Here is a 20,694-nt window from a genome sequence, read left to right on the forward strand (position 1 = left end):
TGATGGCATCAGGAGTAACATAGTCTCTACAGTATGCATGCACCCAAGGAAGCCATCTGGGAAATGGTGCTTTACCGGTGTGCTGTTGCACATTTTTGGTTCGACAATTTGGGACTTTGGACATTGAGACTACACACAGAGTCTACAATATTCAATGCCACTTGGATCCACGAGAAACTGCAGCAGACACCCGCTATTGAATACATAAGTGTTCTCATTGATCACTTTTTATTACAAGTACTTGTTCTTAAGTTGGCTTTTTCGTGCATGGTTCACGTAGTATGAATATTACTTTAAAAGTCCGTTAGAAATGCAGTTACAGACCGTGGGCTTTGGCTTTTTGTTTCTGCATCTTTGGCTTTTTGTTTCTGCATCTTTCGGAGAGCAGCATCCAAGACGGCGGGGCCTCGACAGGGGCCACTCTCACCCGGAGGGGTCTGTCTCGTTTGGGGTTTTCCTTGATATTTTGAACACCTGCGCCGCCCTGCTTAAAGGCCTCCTTTCTTACCTTTGTAGGGGACCCTGGAGGGTTTGGAGGAGGAGATACTGGCCTTTTTTTCTGTTCGCCCCCACTCTGTCTACACAGCAATGATGGATAATAGGTAACTCTGGGTTCCATGTGAGTGGCGCCCCCTTGTGTCAGACTTGAGCTGCCTGCTTGCTGTTTCCTGGCTTAGATCGCATCTCCAGACACCGGCACCACCGCATTTAGGCCGTTCTTCGTTGGCGTTGGGTGTGCAGCGTCCTCCTTCTGAGAGCCTCGTGTGATGTAGCAGTTCACGTGTCGGCTAGAATCTGGGGGGCCTGGGTTTGAATCCCCACTTGTGCTGTGGAAGCTTGCTGGGTGATCTTGGGTCAGTCACACGCTCTCAGCCTAACCTGCCTCGCAGGGTTGTTGTGTGAATAAAATGGAAGAGCGCAGAAGGAGTTCAGCAACTCAGCCTCCCTGTTGGGGAGAAAGTCAGGGCAGATATGAAATAAATAAATAAGAGCCAGTTTGGTGTAGTGGTGAAGTGCGCGGACTCTTCTCTGGGAGAACCGGGTTTGATTCCCCACTCCTCCACTTGCAGCTGCTGGAATGGCTTTGGGTCAGCCATAGCTCTCTTATATAGGAGAACTGGGTTTGATTCCCCACTCCTCCACTTGCACCTGCTGGAATGGCCTTAGATTAGCTATCGCAGGAGTTGTCCTTGAAAGGGCAGCTGCTGGGAGAGCCCTCTCAGCCCCACCTATCTCACAGGGGGGGAGAAGATATAGGAGATTGTAAGCCGCTCTGAGTCTCTGATTCAGAGAGAAGGGTTGGGTAGAAATCTGCAGCCTTCTTTAAATCTGTTATGAGGGCCGGATCTGACATAAAGAGACCTTGTCAGGCCAGGCGGCATGCGTCATAAAATGTAATGCCAGGTAGCGGAAATATAAACTTTGTAAAGGACACAGACGAAAACAATTATTTTTTTAACTTAAACTAAAACATGCTGAAAGAGTTAGCAGGCTTGCAATACTGTGGACAGTGTCAAAGCAAGCTCTCCTTCCCCCCCTCCCCCACTTCCTCCCCAGGAGAGGAGCCTCAGCCAATGGGGAAAACAGAGGCTTTGTTCTGTAGCTTCTGTGCAATTGAGACATCCTGGCAGAGCAAGCAGAGACGCAGAAAGAAGAAAGAGAGAGGGAGAAGGAAGCAGACTTCCTCGCAGGCCTTATAGGAACCCTCTAGGGCAGGGATGTCAAACATGCATCCCAAGGGCCAAATCAGGCCCCCGAGCAACTGGCTTTCATCTGCTTCCTTCTCCCTCTCTCTTGCTTCCTTCTGCATAACAGCTTGCTTTGCAAGAACATAAGAGAAGCCCTATTGGATCAGGCCAGTGGCCCATCCAGTCCAACACTCTGTGTCACATAAGAACAGAAGAGCAGCCATGTTGGATCAGGCCAGTGGCCCATCAAGTCCAACACTCTGTGTCACATAAGAACAGAAGAGCAGCCATGTTGGATCAGGCCAATGGCCCCTCCAGTCCAACACTCTGTGTCACATAAGAACATAAGAGAAGCCCTATTGGATCAGGTCAGTGGCCCATCCAGTCCAACACTCTGTGTCACATAAGAACAGAAGAGCAGCCATGTTGGATCAGGCCAATGGCCCCTCCAGTCCAACACTCTGTGTCACATAAGAACATAAGAGAAGCCATGTTGGATCAGACCAATGGCCCATCCAGTCCAACACTCTGTGTCACATGAGAACATAAGAGAAGCCATGCTGGATCAGGCCAATGGCCCCTCCAGTCCAACACTCTGTGTCACATAAGAACATAAGAGAAGCCCTGTTGGATCAGGCCAGTGGCCCATCCAGTCCAACACTCTGTGTCACATAAGAACATAAGAGAAGCCCTGTTGGATCAGGCCAGTGGCCCCTCCAGTCCAACACTCTGTGTCACATAAGAACATAAGAGAAGCCATGTTGGATCAGGCCAGTGGCCCATCCAGTCCAACACTCTGTGTCACATAAGAACATAAGAGAAGCCATGCTGGATCAGGCCAGTGGCCCCTCCAGTCCAACACTCTGTGTCACATAAGAACATAAGAGAAGCCCTGTTGGATCAGGCCAGTGGCCCATCCAGTCCAACACTCTGTGTCACACAGTGGCCAAAAAAAATTATATATATATATACACACACACACACACTGTGACTAATAGCCACTGATGGACCTCTGCTCCATATTTTTATCTAACCCCCTCTTGAAGCTGGCTATGCTTGTAGCCGCCACCACCTCCTGTGGCAGTGAATTCCACATGTTTATTTATTTTATTTTATGATTTATATCCCGCCCTTCCCACCAAGTGGCTCAGGGCGGCTTACAGCATAAAGTCCCATATAAATTAAGTTTAGGTATTTAATACAGTTAAAATATTTAAAACATTTAAAACATTAAGAGCAACAGAAGTCTAATAGAACCACACTTTCTTGTGCCGCTTAGTTATAAGCCAGCCGGAAGAGGGTTGTCTTACAGGCCCTGCGGAACTGAGCAAGGTCCCGCAGAGCCCTCACCTCTTCCGGCAGCTGGTTCCATGAGGAAGGGGCCATAACGGAGAAGGCCCTGTCTCTGGTAGATTTTAAGCGGGCTTCTTTTGGCCCGGGGATAACAAGGAGGTTTTGAGTTCCCGATCTCAGTGGGGAGAGACGGTCCTTCAGGTAGGCAGGTCCTAGGCCATGTTAAACACTCTTTGGGTGAGGAAGTACTTCCTTTTATCCGTTTCAACCCGTCTGCTCAGCAATTTCATCGAGTGCCCACAAGTTCTTGTATTGTGAGAAAGGGAGAAAAGTACTTCTTTCTCTACTTTCTCCATCCCATGCATAATCTTGTAAATCTCTATCATGTCACCCTGCAGTCGACGTTTCTCCAAGCTTAAAGAGCCCCAAGCGTTTTAACCTTTCTTCATAGGGAAAGTCTTCCAACCCTTGAATCATTCTAGTTGCCCTTTTCTGAACTTTTTCCAATGCTACAGAGCAAAATCTCTATTTTCTCCATTGGCTGAGGCTCCTTCCTTGAGGAGGAAGGGGGGAGGAATAGCTTGCTTTGTCAGGCTCTCTCAATTGCACAGCAGAGCTACTCAGCCAAGCCTCTTCTTCTATTGGTTGAGGCTTCCCCCCCAGTCCCCTGGGGAAGGAAGGAAAGAGCCAGAGCTTCCTTTGCCCAGTTCCCTGGATCCCCTGGGAGAAATACAAAGAAAGCACCTTTAAGACCAACAAGTACTAACGTTTTTAAGCATGTTTTAAGTTTTTTAAAAAAATCTTTAGTCATGTTTGTTTGTTTCCTTTAAAAAGCTTATATTTCTGCTACCTAATCTTAAATAGGTACACACACGGCCCGGCCTGACAAGGTCTCATTTATGTCAGATCCGGCCCTCATAATAAATGAGTATGACACCCCTGCTCTAGGGGCCTGATCCGTCCCCTGGGCTGCATGTTTGACACCCCTGGTCTACTCAGACTGGCGACAGCTTTCCAGGGCCTCAGGCAGAGGTTTTTTACATCACCCACTGCCTGATCCTTTTAAAATGGAGATGCTGGGGATTGAACCTGTGACCTTCTGCATTTCAAGCAGGTGCTCTACCACTGAGCCACTGTCCCTCCATCTCCTTCACCTACTGCCTGGACCCTTTTGAGTTGGAGATGCCGGGGATTGAACCTGGGACCTTCTGCTTCCCAAGCAGATGCTCTACCACTGAGCCACCGTCCCTCCATCTCCATCACCTACTGCCTGGACCCTTTTGAGTTGGAGATGCCGGGGATTGAACCTGGGACCTTCTGCTTCCCAAGCAGATGCTCTACCACTGAGCCACAGCACAGTTAAGGCAGTCCTTTGGGAGAGGGGGGGACTGTAAGAAATCTTCACCCCTTTCACACCCTCTTCAGCGCTGCCTTCATCACCGTAGGCAGCCAATGAGAACTAGAAATTTGGCTTATCATTGGATACCATTTGGGGTGTTTTGGGGGGAGGCACATTCTTGGAACTGGCAGAGTACACTTGAATATATTCAACCATGGCTTTTTTGCTCCAGTTTGAGAGCCAGTTTGGTGTAGTGGTTAAGCGTGCGGACTCTTTTCTGGGAGAACTGGGTTTGATTCCCCACTCCTCCACTTGCACCTGCTGAGATGGCCTTGGGTCAGCCATAGCTCTGGCAGGAGTTGTCCTTGAAAGGGCAGCTGCTGTCAGAGCTCTCTCAGCCTCACCCACCACACAGGGTGTCTGTTGTGGGAGAGAAAGGGAAAGGAGATTGTAGGCTGCTCTGAGCCTCTATCCTTGAAAGGACAGCTTCTGGGAGAGCTCTCTCAGCCCCACCTGCCTCACAGGGGGTCTGTTGTGGGGGAGGAGGGGAAAGGAGATTGTAGGCCGCTCTGAGCCTCTTTCCTTGAAAGGGCAGCTTCTGGGAGAGCCGTCTCAGCCCCACACACCCCACACGGTGTCTGTTGTGGGGGGAGAAGATATAGGAGATTGTAAGCTGCTCTAAGTCTCTGATTCAGGGAGAAGGGCGGGGTACATATCTGCAGTTTTTCTTCTTTTTTGAAAAAAGGAAGAAATGATTTAAATCAGGCGTGGCCAAACTTGCTTAAGGGTAAGAGCCACATAGAATCAAATGTCAGATGTTTGAGAGCCGCAAGGAAGGAACGAAGGCAGGAAGGACAGGTAGGTGGGGGAGGGAGAGGTAGAAAGCAAGCAACTTTAATTTTAAATGTATTCTTTAAGCTGCCGACTGGTTAGGCTTGCAGAAGTGATGTGAAGACAGAAATGCTTTCCCCCCCAAGCTGGCCAACCGATAATTTGAGAGCCGCACAATATGTGTAACAGGGCCACATGTGGTCCCTGAGCTACAGTTTGGGCACCCCCTGCTTTGAAATGGGAGGGGCTGGGATTTGAGAACCTTCCCCCCCCCCTGTAGATTTGGATAACCGCTCCAAAAAGGCGTGGAGTGAGCAGTTTGGTTTTCGGGCATGAGTTCTGCTGCAGCGCGTGGTTTTCGTGTGCCTGGAAAAGCTTCCCCACTTGGGCTGTGGCCCCGTTAATACCTTCCTTTGTTTCCTTGCAGCTTCGAACGGCTGTTGCTTCATGCCCTCTGCCAGTACATGGATCTTGTCTCTGCCAGTGAGAATGGTTTTTTTCAAATATACGCTTGCTGCTGTGTGACGGGTTCTCTCTTTTGCCCTGTGAAGCCTCCTTTCACGAGGCCACCTCCGCTCTCTGATCTCGGTTTGCCGATCTCTTCGCGATCTCCCCATTTCCAAATTCTGCTTCTCTGCAAGAAGCCGGGGAAAGATCTCAAGACGTCACCAGGCCTTCCTTTCAGTTTCACCAGCTGGGTCCTTAGAAGGACTCTGGTTCCACACAGTGGCCCCAAACAACCAAGTGCCATCAGGAGGTCCACCAGTGGGGCCAGGACACTAGAAGCCCTCATACAGTTGTCCCCCCAGGCACCAAGAATACAGAGCATCACTGCCCCAGACATAAGAGAAGCCATGTTGGATCAGGCCAGTGGCCCATCCAGTCCAACACTCTGTGTCACAGAAGAACATAAGAGAAGCCCTGTTGGATCAGGCCAATGGCCCCTCCAGTCCAACACTCTGTGTCACAGAAGAACATAAGAGAAGCCATGTTGGATCAGGCCAGTGGCCCATCCAGTCCAACACTCTGTGTCACAGAAGAACATAAGAGAAGCCATGTTGGATGAGGCCAGTGGCCCCTCCAGTCCAACACTCTGTGTCACAGAAGAACATAAGAGAAGCCATGTTGGATCAGGCCAGTGGCCCATCCAGTCCAACACTCTGTGTCACAGAAGAACATAAGAGAAGCCATATTGGATCAGGCCAATGGCCCATCCAGTCCAACACTCTGTCACACAGTGGCCAAAACCCAGGTGCCTTCAGGAGGTCCATCAGTGGGGCCAGGGCACCAGAAGCCCTCCCACTGTTCCCCCTCCCAAGCACCAAGAATACAGAGCATCACTGCCCCAGACAGAGAGTTCCAACGATAAACTGTGGCTAATAGGCACTGGTGGACCTCTGCTCCATGGGCTTATCCAATCCCCTCTTGAAGCTGGCTATAAGAACATAAGAAAAGCCATGTTGGATCAGGCCAATGGCCCATCCAGTAATTATTATTTTTAAAAGATGTATATGCTTGGAGGGCTGTCTGTCATTTCTCTGCGCTCTGCAAATCAGCTGCTGTCGACATGAGCACCAGTCTTAATGTCTGAAATCTTTCCACCCAGGCTCCGGAGACGACGGGAAGCGGCAGATGAAGGTCAGCAACAAACGGACCGTCTTTCTCCCCCCGGCCCTCCTGCTTTCGGCTTACCTGGAGCAAATGAGCTGATAGAGGAGAAGATGACCTCTTTGGCCACCCTCACCTCCTTGTCCGTCCTCCCTCTTCCGTCGGCTTTTTTAAATATTTAAGAGAAATTTAACGTGTGTGTGAATGCCAAAGTGTGTGTGTGGGGGGGGGGGGAGCATTGAACGGCAAGAACGAATAATTTCGTCTAGTTTGAGGGCCGTGGGAGGGGGGGATTCGGAACTGAATTGTCGTCATTTGGTGCTGTGTGGTGGACTGTGGGACGCTAGTATAGTTCTTCGGTCAAAGTCCGCAGCGTAATTATGACGGCGCATTTTTTAAAAAGAACACAAACCCTTACCACTGCCAGCAACGTCACCTGCTCTTTACCTCACGCAGGCCGTTGCTAAGTTGCCACCGAATTGCGGTTTTGCTCAGAAGTTGTTGGCCTTTCCAGGGACTCTGGTTCGCTGACAGAAGTAACCGCCTCCCTCCGTACAATGTTAGGCCTCTGACATTTTACTGATTTTACTCAGATTTTAAAAGTGCCCTCAAATCCTTTTTTAAAAAGCGAATTTATTTTTAATACAATTTTTCTTTTAAAAAAAAGGACCCTAAGGGAAATTTTGTGTGATGAGGCACTTCCTGTTTCCCTGCAGGAAGTTATCTCTCCTCCTAAGATGGGGCGTTCCTCCTCTGTGCTCCATTCCTAAGGAAAGGTTCCCTCTCCTAAAATCTTCCTTCTCCATTTCCACAGACCAGGAAGCGACTCATAAAACTGGCACATGTGGGCATTGTCTAAAAGTAGAGTATTGGGACCTTTTCTTCACAGTTCCGTGCTCATCACTGAAATTTGTGTTGGCTTCGTTAAAAGAATCAGTTGATAATTCAGAAGGATTTTCGTGAGGTAGTGGCTTAAGGTAGCACGAGGGATAGAGGTTTGGAGGGAGGAGTATTGAGGGGAGGTTTCAAGGTCCAGGAGCTGTGAAATTCCCTGACACCTTCCCCATTACACAATTATTTTGAGAAAAGGCGTTTCCTCCCTTCACACACGCACACTGCCATCTCAGCTCAGAATCACACTGTCATTTTCTGGCCCTTTTTGTTCAAACTGACTGACTTGCGACATGATAGAGGTGGATTTGGTGGGACACAAATTTTTTTCTCTTCCCTCAGCTTCTCTTCTGAGAACAACCAAGTGTTTTAAGCTCTGATGAAGTGACAAGATGTGAGCTTTCCAATTTGCTTTTTTTTGGGGGGGGGGGGAGTTGATAGGTTTTTCAGATTTCAGTAAAGAAGGCCTTCAACGTGTTTTTGTAATTTGTTCAAAGTTGTGTGCCCTCTCTCCTCTTTCGCAAGCACAAAATTATGGGAAGGCAGAAAAAGCACACGTTTCCCACCCCGCACGGAGCCCGCGGCCGCTTTGCACATCCTGTCCCTCTTCAGCTGCGGCCACTGTCCCTTTGATTGTCAGCTCCTGTATTTATTTCCCAAGTAATTTGAAAATAAGCACGATGATGCGGAATCATTGTTTACTCTGACCTTAACCGGGAAGAGCAATTGCATGGGATTATATTGTGCTTTGGTTTTGTGCGGCATAGCAAAACGTAGATTTTTTTTTCTTCTTTTCAGTGCCTTAATTCTCAGCTGGGGGAGGGGAGGAGGTTTTTAAAGTGAAGCAAGAACATTTTTTAAAAAAAATATTGCTTTACTGGATCAGGCCAGAGTTGAACCCATTGCCTCCAGAGAGCCAGAACAGTCCAGTAGCTGGGTCCCAAAGGCAGCGACCTCCACTGTGTTTCCGGCCCAGCTTTTTGGAGGTAGACTGATTCTGAACGTGTAAGTTCCGTGTTCAGTGGACTGGTTTTCGGGAACTGGTTCCTGGTTTTGGGAAGCAATCCCGGAGTTTCCACGTTGAGATTATCGGCCTCCATACGGGCACGTACGAATTCCTGTCGCGCACCCTTGGTGGTTCTACGGAAGGAATTTTTAAAAAAATTCAAACTGTTTTCTTTACTCGAAATTATCCTCAGCCAAGTATAGACTTTGGGTGAGAGCCCATGAAGGATTTCTCCAAGGGAAAGAGACTTCTGTCCCTGACATACCCCGCCCATTGCACCCCCAAATACCCCCAATGCAATCCCCGGGGTGGGAACAGAGGGCCCCCTCGCCCCAGTAACCTGCATGGAGGAGTCAGAGGTCTGCCGTGAGAAGAGATTGGTCAACACACATGCACAAACACACCCCGGTCTCTAGAAATCCTTCTTTGGATCTAGCCCTTTGCCTGATCGTAGACAAATAAATGCAGAACACTCCGTGAGGGTTTTACTAACGCATGTACCAAAACAATTTTATACGAAACAATATTCAGTGGTATGCCAAAAAAAATACTTTCCTACAGAAAATTGCGGAGTGTTTTCTCTTTGCTTGTAGAGCTACGCAAAGTCCAAGGAATTCCAAAATAGATACGACAGCTTCCCAAAACAGGTGGGCCTCCAAACAGACTGCTGTTTCCATCCTCTTTTTGAAACAGCAGTCCGTTTGCAGCCACACCTGTTTTGGGAAGTCGTCTCTATTTTGGAATTTCTTGGACTTTGCGTAGCTCCGCAAAGAGAGACCCTTGTCCAGTTTTCTGTTGGAAAGTATTTTGGGGGGATACTCCTGACTCCTGAGTGTTGTTTAGCATAAAATTGTTTTGGTACATGCATTAGTAAAAACTCTCACAGAGTGATCTATATTTATTTGCCTATTTATACCCGTGAGCTCTCTACTTTGCCTGACTGTGGCAGACTCAACCCAGATTGGTCCACTCCACTCCCCCCCCCCCCGCCAAATTGCTCCATTGTTTCCTCCTCGAAAAAATGGTGGCCTGTTTTATGAACTGTAATATGGTCTATCTTTTCATGTGTATGTCCTTCTGTCTAAAGAACAGCGGATCGAGGCATCCTTTCTGTTTCTCCTTATTTGCTCTGCGCTGACGGTATGGCTCTTTTGAAACTAATCCACACGGCGAGGGCACTTATAGGAGGACAAGAAGCTGCACTTTTTAAAAGGGACTGCAGCCCCATTGAATGCCATCCGAGGCGGCTTTTCAAAGAGACCGTGCTGGTGTTTTGACACAGCGCCTGAAACGAGCCTTACAAAAGTGAACTAGCTCTCAAGAGATGTTGTCTAAGCAGGGGTGAAATTCTAGCAGGAGCTCCTTTGCATATTAGGCCACACACCCCTGATGTAGCGAGTTCTCCAAGAGCTTACAAGGCTCTTTTCTGTAAGCTCTTGGAGGATTGGCTACATCGGGGAGGGGGTGGCCTAATATGCAAAGGAGCTCCTGCTAGAATTCCATTCCTGGTTCTAAGCCTTTCCCTAGCTGCATTGGACCTTCACCCCGCACTCAGTTTGCGGGTGAGGGCTCTTTAAAAGAAACCTTTGTTTGATCACATAGAGCAGGGGTCCTCAACCTTTTTAAATAGGGGGCCAGTTCACTGTCCCTCAGACTGTTGGAGGGCCGGACTGCCGTTACTGTACAAGGCCGCGGGCCGTCAGTTCTCCGTCTTCTGCATCTCTCTCCCTTCCCCACACCACACACCCTGGCCTGGGAACTCACCTCACCTCGGTATCACCTCACACTCTGTCTCCGCCGCCTCAGCCCAGTGCCGGAAGTGTGCATTGCTAATGCAAGTTTAGGTCGAACGTCACTTCCGGTCTGATTTTGCCATAACCCGGCGGGCCGCATCTGGCCCGCGAGCCGTAGGTTGAGGACCCCTGACGTAGAGATAGTGTTATTTTAGGGAAAGAGGCTATTTGCAGGACACTGTATCAGGATGTTCAAGCAGGGGAGGGGGCGTTTCTCATGCAAGTGTCAGATTTTGAGGAATGTTGGACAAACCCAAGATTTCTCTTCTCTGGTTTTCATATCCGTGGCTGGGACAGTGTTAAAAATCCAGGTCACCTCCTAGAAGCCTGTGAACTGAGTTGTGCTTTTTCCTCCGGGGCTTTTTTTTTTTTTTAGCAGGAACTCCTTTGCATATTAGGCCACGCCTCCCTGCTGTAGCCAATCCTCCAAGAGCTTACCGTAGGCCCTGTAAGAAGAGCCCTGTAAGCTCTTGGAGGATTGGCTGCCTGAGGGGTTTGTAGCCTAATATGGAAAGGAGTTCCTGCTACAAAAAAAGCCCTGCTTTGTCCCAAGTTCGGGTCCCCCAGTTGAGTTACTCCCATCCGATTTATTTTGTCTTGGTCCTCCTACAAGCTGCCTGATTGTATATGTTTTGCTTCTGCTTCTCTCCCTGGGTGTATTTTCCTGTTCAGGAGAATAACAGCAACTGTCAGACTGCCTCTACTGAGGACTAGTTAATTCTACAGTCTCTGTTTCGCTATTGCTTGAACGGAGGCACAGAAATGTTGCCTGTCCCCTGTGGAGACATTACAAGAAGGGAAGGCCGGAGTATTATGCAGGGGTGCAACGGGCATTCCCCCACTGGACACTTGGAGCTTACGGCAGACTTTCATTCTTGCCGATGTGGACTAGCCAGTGTATTTTGGGGGTTGCTGTTTTTAAGCTCTAAATCCTGGAATCTTTGGTGGATTGGGTCTGATGTGAAAAAAACTGTATTCTGAAGTTTGATGAAATCACGTCGTCTTGCGTGAATTTTGAAGGCCGCTTTGACTAATGTGACTTTCAGAACACAGAGGTGAGAAAATCAGCATCGATGGATCAGGTTGCTTTTCCATCTGGTCTCGCTGCCCCCTACCTCTAAAAATTTAGCGTCCTCCCTAATTGGAAGTGTTGAGTGCAAAGCACTGAATGGAAGCTCATTAGTTCAAAACATTAGCAAGTCAAATTCTGTTTCTGCCCCAGGGGCGGCTTCTTGGGGTGACAACTGGGTTTCAGAAGTGCGCAGCCAAGATTTTTAAAACAGGCCCACAGCGTCCTGTCCTGCATTAGATTAGCGCAGGAGTGGGGAAGGAGTGGGGTTGGCGCAGGAGTGGGGAAGTTTTGGGGTTTCACAGAACCCTTGGTCACGCGTCCTCTGCCCAGTGAACCATGTTGGGAAAGAGATTTGTGTGGCTGTGGTTTCTTGAGACCCCTGCTCCGGAATTTTGCTTCTCTTAGTGTCAGTTTTTCTCTGTGTGATTTTTTTAAAGTGACAAGCCAAAGTTATTCTTTTGTGCTTTCCGCTTCAGCCTGCCAGATAGCAGCGTCCGGTTGAGTATTCTGCTTCGTGCAAATGCAGCATTTGAGGGTGTTGTGTTGTAATTTTGTAGGTTGTTTCCATAGGAAGTTGTTTCGATGCAAAGGGGGAAGTGTCCTCTCTCCCATCATTGAATGGCACGAACAGTGTCTTTTATAGTCCATTTCTTAACATTAGGGCTGGGTCTACAGAATCAAGGTGGTAAAGCTTTTCCGGGACTGTAGCACTCTGGGAATGCATCTGTGTATCCCATAGATGTGGGGTGGAGGGAGCGGTTGCACGTTGCGATGCTTCCCTGTAATTTTAAAAGGAAGAACTTGTGGAAATCGAACATTTCAGGGTTTCCCTATTCTTTCTCCCTGATCGCTACGTTTCTACATGCAGGGATTGATTTCATTTTTGCGGCCCAGTAGCACAGTCCAGTCACGATTTCACAGAATGAACAAACCCGAGTTTGGATTCGGGGGGGGGGGGGGGAACCCCGTTGTGATCACCGTTGTGTTGAAAGACATTTCTGTGTAAATAAATATCAGTGCTTTCAGTAGCCATTCTCTTTTCTTTCTTGCTGCAAGCCCTATCGACTTCTTAACGCACTTTTAGTGCAACAGGGAAATAGATATAAAGGTTCATGCAAAACAAAAAGAAAAGCCCCAACGTGACTTGCTAGAACCTCAATCGAGTTACTCCCCCCCGCCCCGAATGAGGGAACTCCCCCAGCTAGGCTTCCCAACCCTCCCGCCCTGGCGGGGGATCCCTGAATTTTCAGCCTCCTCCCCCGCTCTTAAAAAATCTGGGGGCGGGGGGAGGGAGAACATACCTGTAGGCATCATGTTGTTTTACAGCTTGGGATCCGTTTTTAAAATGTGTCCCTTTAAGGCTGCACAGGAAACAGGAACGGCCACTCCCTTTCTTTTCTGTGCAGCTTGCTTTCGTTTTCACAGCGAGCAAATTCTGCTAGAAGAAGACCAAGTACGGTAAGTATTTGTGTGTGTGTGTGTGAGAAAGAGAGAGGGGGGCAGGGAGGGGGGAATTCCCTGGTATGGAGGCCCCCCCCTTTAGAAAGCGTGGGGGGGGAGGGAAATAATAAATAATAATAATAATAAACTTTATTTTTATATCCCGCCCTCCCCCGCCAAGGCGGGCTCAGGGCGGCTAACAGACATGGGGATCCCATGATTCATCTAAAACAATATAAGCAATTTTAAATATATCAATTACATAGTGATTATTTAAAATAGATAAAATACATAAAATACATGTCTACTAGGCACTCTATTATTCCCTATGGAGAACGATTCCCATAGAGAATAATAGGGAATTGATCCATGGGTATTGGGGGCTCTGGGGGGGCTATTTTTTTGAGGTAGTGGCACCAGATTTTTAGTATAGCAGCTAGTGCCTCTCCCCAAAATACCCCCCAAGTTTCAAAAATATTGGACCAGGGGGTCCAATTCTATGAGCCCCAAAAGATGGTGCCCCTATCCTTAATTATTTCCTATGGAAGAAAGGCATTTAAAATGGCGTGCTGTCCCTTTAAATGTGATGGCCAGAACTCCCTTGGAATTCAATTATGCTTGTCACATCCTTGTTCCTGGCTCCACCCCCAAAGTCCCCAGATTTTTCTTTAATTGGACTTGGCAACCCTACCCCCAGCTGCCTCCTCTTCTGCAGCCTTTCCCAGGGAGAACCCCCTTCCTTTCCAGCCCGGCCTGGGCTGCTTTCCTTTCTGCCCCCCCCCCCCTTTTGGTAAGTTTTTCCTCCCAATCCTCTTGACCCAGTCAGAGAGTCAAAGTATTTTATTGTAACCATAGGCAAGGGGTGGGGAACCTCCCTCCCGAGGGTCATATGTGGCCTTGCTGGGCCAAACCAAGCCATGTGGCAGCCTCCCTGGGGCCTGGCTAGCCAGCGAGGATCGTGGGGCCCAGCCGCGCTGTGCAGCAGTCTCCCCAGGGCCAGGCAGGGATCACAGGGCCCAGATGTATTGTGCGGCAGCCTCCCTGGGGCCTGGCTGGCTGTTCGGCCAGAATTCCTGCAGGGCCTGCAAAAGTTACTGCCACAGTTCAGTTTGCACTTGATTCTCCCAGAGGGTGTGGCTAATATGCTAATGAGTGTGTTACCTAATATGTTAATATTAGGGGATGTGGTCTAATATGCTACTGAGTTCCTGCTGGGCTTTTTCTACAAAAAAGCCCTGGACCTATGCATTTGCCTAGGGCGGCGGACTGGGTGTGTGTGTGAGTGTGCGTGCCAGATTAGGCTCTCCCCACATGACTTCAAATGGAAAAACAATTATTTGCATTAATTTTGCTGGCCTGAATCATTCTCCCTCGGCGGAGCACTGTTTTTTTTAAGTTGCTAATTTTTTATGACCCGTGAATGATGTTATAAATATCCAGATGGCCCTTGGCAGAAAAAAGGTTCCCCACCCGTGCCATAGGCCATAACCCAGCAAAAACCCCAAAGTATACCGTTTGTTTCTAACCATAAAAATTAAAACAGAGAAAATACATAGCAGTCACAGGGATTAGGGTTGCCAGGTCTGATTCAAGGAATATCTGGGGACTTTGGGGGTGGAGCCAGGAGCAAGGATGTGACAAACACGTAGGCTTCCCAACCCCCCCGCCCTGGCGGGGGACCCCAGGATTTCCAGCCTCTTCCCCCCGCTCCCCCAAAAAACGGAAGCGAGGGGAGGGGGGAAACGGCGCCAAGGAGTGTGGCGAGCCACCCCAACTCGGAGCGGGCAACGCCGCTGTGCCGCTGCCGCCCCCTCCCCACCCACCGCAGCTGCTCCTCCGAGATGGGCCCAGGCTGAGCCCATCTCGGAGGAGCAGCCACGGCGAGTGGAGAAGAGACGGCAGCGGCATCGCCCACCCCGCCTCTGAGGCAAAACCAGAGAAGGGGAGGGCGGAGGCAGGCCAGGAGCATGGCAAGCCGCGAATCCGGGCCCTTCTAGGACCCGGACTCGTGGCTCGCCACACCCCCAGCCCGCCTCCACGCCCCCCCCCTCCGATTCCACCGCAGCTGCTCCTCCGAGATGGGCCCAGCCTGAGCCTATCTCGGAGGAGCAGCCACGGCGAGTGGAGAAGAGGCCGCAGCGGCGTTGCCCGCTCCGAGACGGGGCGGCTCACCACGCTCCCTGGCGCCATTTCCCCCTCCCCCTAGCTCCACCCCAGTGTCTCCTGGCTCCACCCCCAAAGTCTCCTGGCTCCACCCCCAAAGTCCCCAGATATTTCTGGAGTTGGACTTGGCAACCCTACAAACACGACTGAACTCCCGAAGGGAGTTCACATTGAAAAGGGACGGCACACCTTTTAAATGCCTTCTCTCCATTTAGAAATAATGAAGGATTCGGGCTCCTTCTTCGGGGGCTAATAGAATCAGACCCCCTGGTCCAATCTTTTTGAAACGAAGTTTCGGTGCCTCTACCTCAACAAACAGCCCCCTCAGAGCCCCACATACCCACAGATCAATTCTCCATTATACCCTCAGGCAGGGGTCCCCAGCCCGCGGACCGGACATTTGGCAACCGGGCCACACAAGATCTGATCTTCCTCCCCACCCCCTCTGTTTGCAAAGGAAACTTGGAGCCACTTGAGCGGAGTTTGGGGGAGCGCTACCACGTTTACGTAGTGTGCCCCTTGCTCCGGTTTAGTTTTGCAGACTCCCCCACTCCAAGCAGCGCTGGGGCATCGGGAACGAAGTATTGCAAGACTGTTAATGTTTTAAGTATGTTTTTATTTAAAGTAAAAAATGGTGTGTGTGTGTGTGGGGGGGGGTCATTTGTGATTTTCCTAGAAACAAATTGCCCAATTGTATCATCCCGAAACCATCGCTCCCACCCCACCCCATTCCGTGGAAAAATCATCTTCCACAAAAGTGGTCCCTGGTGCCATAAAGGTTGGGGACCACTGCCCTGTGGAAACCGGTCTCCATAGGGGCCATTTCCGTCCCCTCCCCTCTGTCTCTGATGACCCTGAAGCAGGGGGAGGGTCTCCAAACTGGGGGATCCCCTGCCCCCTAGGCTGCACTAGGCCTCAGATCATCTCACACACACAGTCACCCCCCTTCCTCCCTCCCCCTGGAAGAAAAAGTATGTGGCAGGAGGGCCATGGGCCACCCTTGGTGGTGGCAGCAGGTCATTTACATACCGGGCTTCCCAGAGTGCATTGCGACACTCCAACAGACAGAGAAGGCCTCAGAAAGAGGCCAGCTGGGAGTTTTTTAAATTGACCGAGAAGAGGGAGAGGAAGGAGGGGAGACACTGACTCCAAGGAGAAGGGAAATAAGTCTCTAGAGAATCCTGTCCTCACCATAACTTGGAAGTTCCTCGTGAAACAAGCTTTAAATATCAGCTCTTGACTCCTTATTCTTTGGGGTTCAGCGTGGCTGTTAGCGAGAGCCACAGGAGGTGGACGTGGGGAGCCAGGTGCAAATCCTCCTGAGGGCTCTGGCGAATCCTGCGGCAGGCCTTGAACGTGGGGAGCCAGGTTCAAATCCAGCGGGCGGCCAGGGGTCCTTCATGGGACCCCAACCCCTTTTGTCTTTGCCTTCCAAGCACTTCAACTCCTGCTGCCGCTGGGGGAGGGGGACAAGATTGAGGGGGGCTGACCGGAAGCTGAGAAAGGGCCTGCCAGGCCCCTGGAAAAGACCACACAGCGGTCAGGATCATGAAGCTGTTTTCTACCAAATCAAACTCTTGATCCATCCAGCTCAATATTCTTTACCCTGACTGGGGACACAGCTCTCCAGGGGAATAATGGAGTGTCCAGCAGACATTCCCCCCCCCCCCGCTTTCTGATGACCCTGAAGTGGGGAGAAGGCCTCCAAACCGGGGGATCCCCTGCCCCCACCTGGGGTTTGGCCCCCTTTTGTTCAATAGAATCTCAGTATGGCTCCTATTTCCGATGCTTTGATGGAGGCTACATGTGTGTTCCAGTTCAGCGTTTCACTAAATATTCAACCCAGATACTTACAGATCTTGCACTGTTCTACTGGGATACCTTGAATGTTCCAAGAATGTCTTTTTGGTCTTTTTCTAAAAATGACTACTTTAGTTTATGAGGACATTGATGGGAAGTTTCTCTTCTTTGCAATATTTGCCTAATTTGTCCAGAAGCCTCTTTAAACCAGCTTGGGTTAGGAAAAACAGGACCATATCATCTGCATAAAACAGTATCGGTATTTTCTGCTGTCCTCTAGTTGGTGAGACAAATTCTGGGCCATTTAGCTTGGGAACAATGTCGTTAACATGCAGATTGAGAAGCGTAGGGGTTAGAACACAGCCCGGCTTTACCCCCTTTCCTGTTGAAATCTCACTGGCCACTGAGCCTGAGGTGCCTCCTCTCATTCTTGCATATGGATCTGCATGTCGCTCACGGATTAAGAAGAACAATCTCTCATCTACGTTTGTCTTCATCAGTTTACCCCGAATCGATCCCTATCGATCGAATCGAAGGCTGTTGTTAAATCTACAGCACTGCATCCGAGGCTTTGGTCGGACCAGACGTTGCTGATTGGGACAGTTGACACAGGGTGTAACGAGGGGGAATTGTTTCCTGGCCTTTTCTGCAGCCTGCTCGCCAGAGGTCTGTGATGTTATTGCCAAGAATTCATTCTTCTAATCTTTGCAAGAGGTATTTCCCTTATACTATAGAACAGGGTGGCCAAACTTGCTTAATGTAAGAGCCACATAGAATAAACATCAGATGTTTGAGAGTCGCAGGACATGAATGCCAGATGCTTGAGAGCCGGAAGGAAGGTAGGAAGGAAACTAGATGGGGAGGGAGAGGTAGAAAGAAAGCAACTTCAACTTTAAAATGCATTCTCCAGGCCACCGGCTGACTTGGCGGAGAAGTGATTTAAAGAGACAAATGCCTTCTCCGAGACAGCTTTGAGAGCCACAGAAGATGAGTGAAAGAACCACATGTGGCTCCCAAGCCACAGTTTGGCCACCCCTGGTTTAGAAGTGATGTCAAGGAGACTTAGGGGGTGATAATTTGGGAGAGTTTGTCTTCTCCCTCTTTTTGTAAATAGGAACTACTATGCTGGTTTTCCAGCCGGTTGGAAATAGGCCTGAGTTATTTATTTGATTGGACAGTTTAAACAGAATCGGAACCCACCACACAGGGAAAGTTTTTATTAATTCAGGAGGCATTAAGTCCTCCCCATGGGCTCTTCCAGTGGCTGATGTGGAAATCAAAGTCTCAATTTCGACCTTCATCACTGGAGGCCATTCTGGGAACATTTCTATAGTAGCTGCCGTTTCCTCTGTACCAAGTAACTTGGATGTAAACTGAAAGGCTGAAGACACTGGAAATAACACTAGCCCCAAATTGTTTTAAAATATTTTAATTGTTCGTTGTTTAATTTGTTTAGTGTTTTAACTGTTAAAGTTCGGAATTGCAAATGTTTTATTGTGGTGAGCCGCTCTGAGCCTGCTTCGGCGGGGAGGGCGAGATATAAATCCAATAAAATAAAATTAAAATAAAAAATAAAATAAATGGGGTGGATTCTCCCTTCCCTCTAGCCCGCACGAGGCCTCATATCTTGACACACACAAAATCACACACACACAATCACACCCTCTTCCTACCTTCCTTCTTCCCCCCGGAGGAGAAAGGGTGGGGGCAGGGCCAGCTTGCCCACTAGGCAAACGAGGCCATTGCCTAGGGCGCCAGAAAGAGGGGGGGAGAATTGGGCTCCCCCCCTGCCCAAGACAATTGCCTGTTTGTCTCCTCCACCGCTGCCCACCCCCCCTTCCCTTCCCCAGCACAGCGCTGCGGCAGTGGCAGGGGTGGCGGCAGGCAGGTGGCTTTCCTGGGGCACCATGCACCCTAGGGGTGGCGCTGTGTGTAGGGGTCCTATGGTGGGGGGGCTCGGGCCCTCCTGTCCTCCCCTTCCCCCGCAAGGGGCCAGCCTTGGCGGCAGCAGGAGATCATTTGCATACAGGGCTTCCCAGAATGCACTGCAGCACTCCAACAGACAGAGAAGGCCTCAGAAAGAGGCCAACTGGGAGTTTTTTAAATTGACCGAGAAGAGGGAGAGGAAGGAGGGGAGACACTGACTCCAAGGAGAAGGGAAATGAGTCTCTAGAGAATCCTGCCCTCACCATAACTTCGAAGTTCCTCATGAAACAAGCTTTAAATATCAGCTCTTGACTCCTTGTTCTTTGGGGTTCAGCGTGGCTGTTAGCGAGAGCCACAGGAGGTGGACGTGGGGAGCCAGGTGCAAATCCTCCTGAGGGCTCTGGCGAATCCTGCGGCAGGCCTTGAACGTGGGGAGCCAGGTTCAAATCCAGTGGGCGGCCGGGGGTCCTTCATGGGACCCCAACCCCTTTTGTCTTTGCCTTCCAAGCCCTTCAACTCCTGCTACCGTTTGGTGGTAGTGGTAGTTTATTGTATTGTATATGGCCATTGGCCGTTACAACTAAAAGAAGAGTAAAATACCACACAATCACACTGCTGGGAGTTTTTGAAATTCACCGAGAAGAGGGAGAGGAATGAAAGGAGGTACTGTAACTCCAAAGAGAACGGAAATGAGTCTCTAGGGAATCCTGTCTTGACCATGACTTGGAAATGCCTCTTGAAACAAGCTTTAAATACCAACGGTTGACCTCTTCTCCCAGGATTCAACATGGCTGTTAGCGAGAGCCGCAAGAGGTGGACATGGGGAGTCAGGTGCAAACCCCCCTGAGGGCTCTGGCAAATCCTTGAACGTGGGGAGCCAGATTCAAATCCAGCAGGCGGCCTGGGGTCTTTCGTGGGATCCTAACCCCTTTTCTTTCTGCCTTCAAAGCCCTTCAAGTCTGCTGCCCCTCGGGGGAGAAGAGGGAGAGAGGGGCTGACTGAAGGCTGGGAAAGCTGGGGAAGAAAAGTACCTCGCAGCCTCCAGAAAAGCCCCTACAAGGATCAGGATGCCCATGGGCACCACCCAAAGGGGCCACCGCTGGGGCTGCTCCCCCCCCCCCCCAGCCACCTGACTCCCCATGAAAAGTCTGCCCGGGGAAGGAAATGGGCATTCAGCCTCTCCCCAAAAAAAGCTCCCTGTCTGCTCCCTCTGTTCCACCGGGTGCTGCGCGGGAAAAGGCCCAGGCTCCTTCCTCGGCTGAGTGCCAGGTAAGCTGCCTTCAGCCAGGGAACTCCCTGCCTGCCATCCAGGGACAGCCCCAAGCCAGGACGTGGCACAGGGCCACAGACCACGGGAGGAGGGGCCCCCCAGACTGGAAGCTGAGCATGGTCGGCCTCGGCCAGCGTTTGGATCATAGTGTATGCATGGGCCCCCTCTTCCATCTTTAACGGGCTATGTTCCCCCTGGACCGCCTTCTTCCCTATTTATGGACTGAGTTTACTCTGGCCTAGTGTCATAGATCCAGGACTCTTATTGTTATGAACTTACAGGATGAACTTCTGTTGCGCGAGCACAGGCAAACTGCTTCTATGAACACTCAGCGATAAACAGAAAACATTGGGTATAAGAACTAACCCGATATGGACGTTAATGGCAAGTACCCACTTGCCTACTGTCTATAGCAGGGGTGGGCAAGCTTGCTTAATGTAAGAGCCACATAAAATAAACATCGGACGTTTGAAAGCCGCAAGACACGAACGTCAGATGTTTTGAGAGCCGCAAGACAAGACGGGAGTTAGGCAAATAGATGGGGGGGACGGAAAGGTGGCAAGAAAGCAACTTT

General features: G+C 50.0%; 1 protein-coding gene across 1 annotated transcript in view; it reads left to right on the forward strand.

Annotated features, from left to right (window-relative positions):
• R3HDM4 (R3H domain containing 4) overlaps positions 1–6,947 on the forward strand; it is a 30,292-nt gene extending 23,345 nt beyond the window's left edge. Inside the window, exons 6-8 of the mRNA XM_060233133.1 lie at positions 517–602; positions 5,579–5,634; positions 6,758–6,947. Coding sequence (XP_060089116.1) covers positions 517–602; positions 5,579–5,634; positions 6,758–6,861 — 246 coding nt within the window. The 3' untranslated portion in view covers positions 6,862–6,947. The remainder of the gene's footprint in view (positions 1–516; positions 603–5,578; positions 5,635–6,757) is intronic.
• Positions 6,948–20,694: the final 13,747 nt, after the last annotated feature.

The sequence above is a fragment of the Heteronotia binoei genome, chromosome 2, assembly GCF_032191835.1.
Source record: "Heteronotia binoei isolate CCM8104 ecotype False Entrance Well chromosome 2, APGP_CSIRO_Hbin_v1, whole genome shotgun sequence".
Lineage (NCBI taxonomy): Eukaryota > Metazoa > Chordata > Lepidosauria > Squamata > Gekkonidae > Heteronotia > Heteronotia binoei.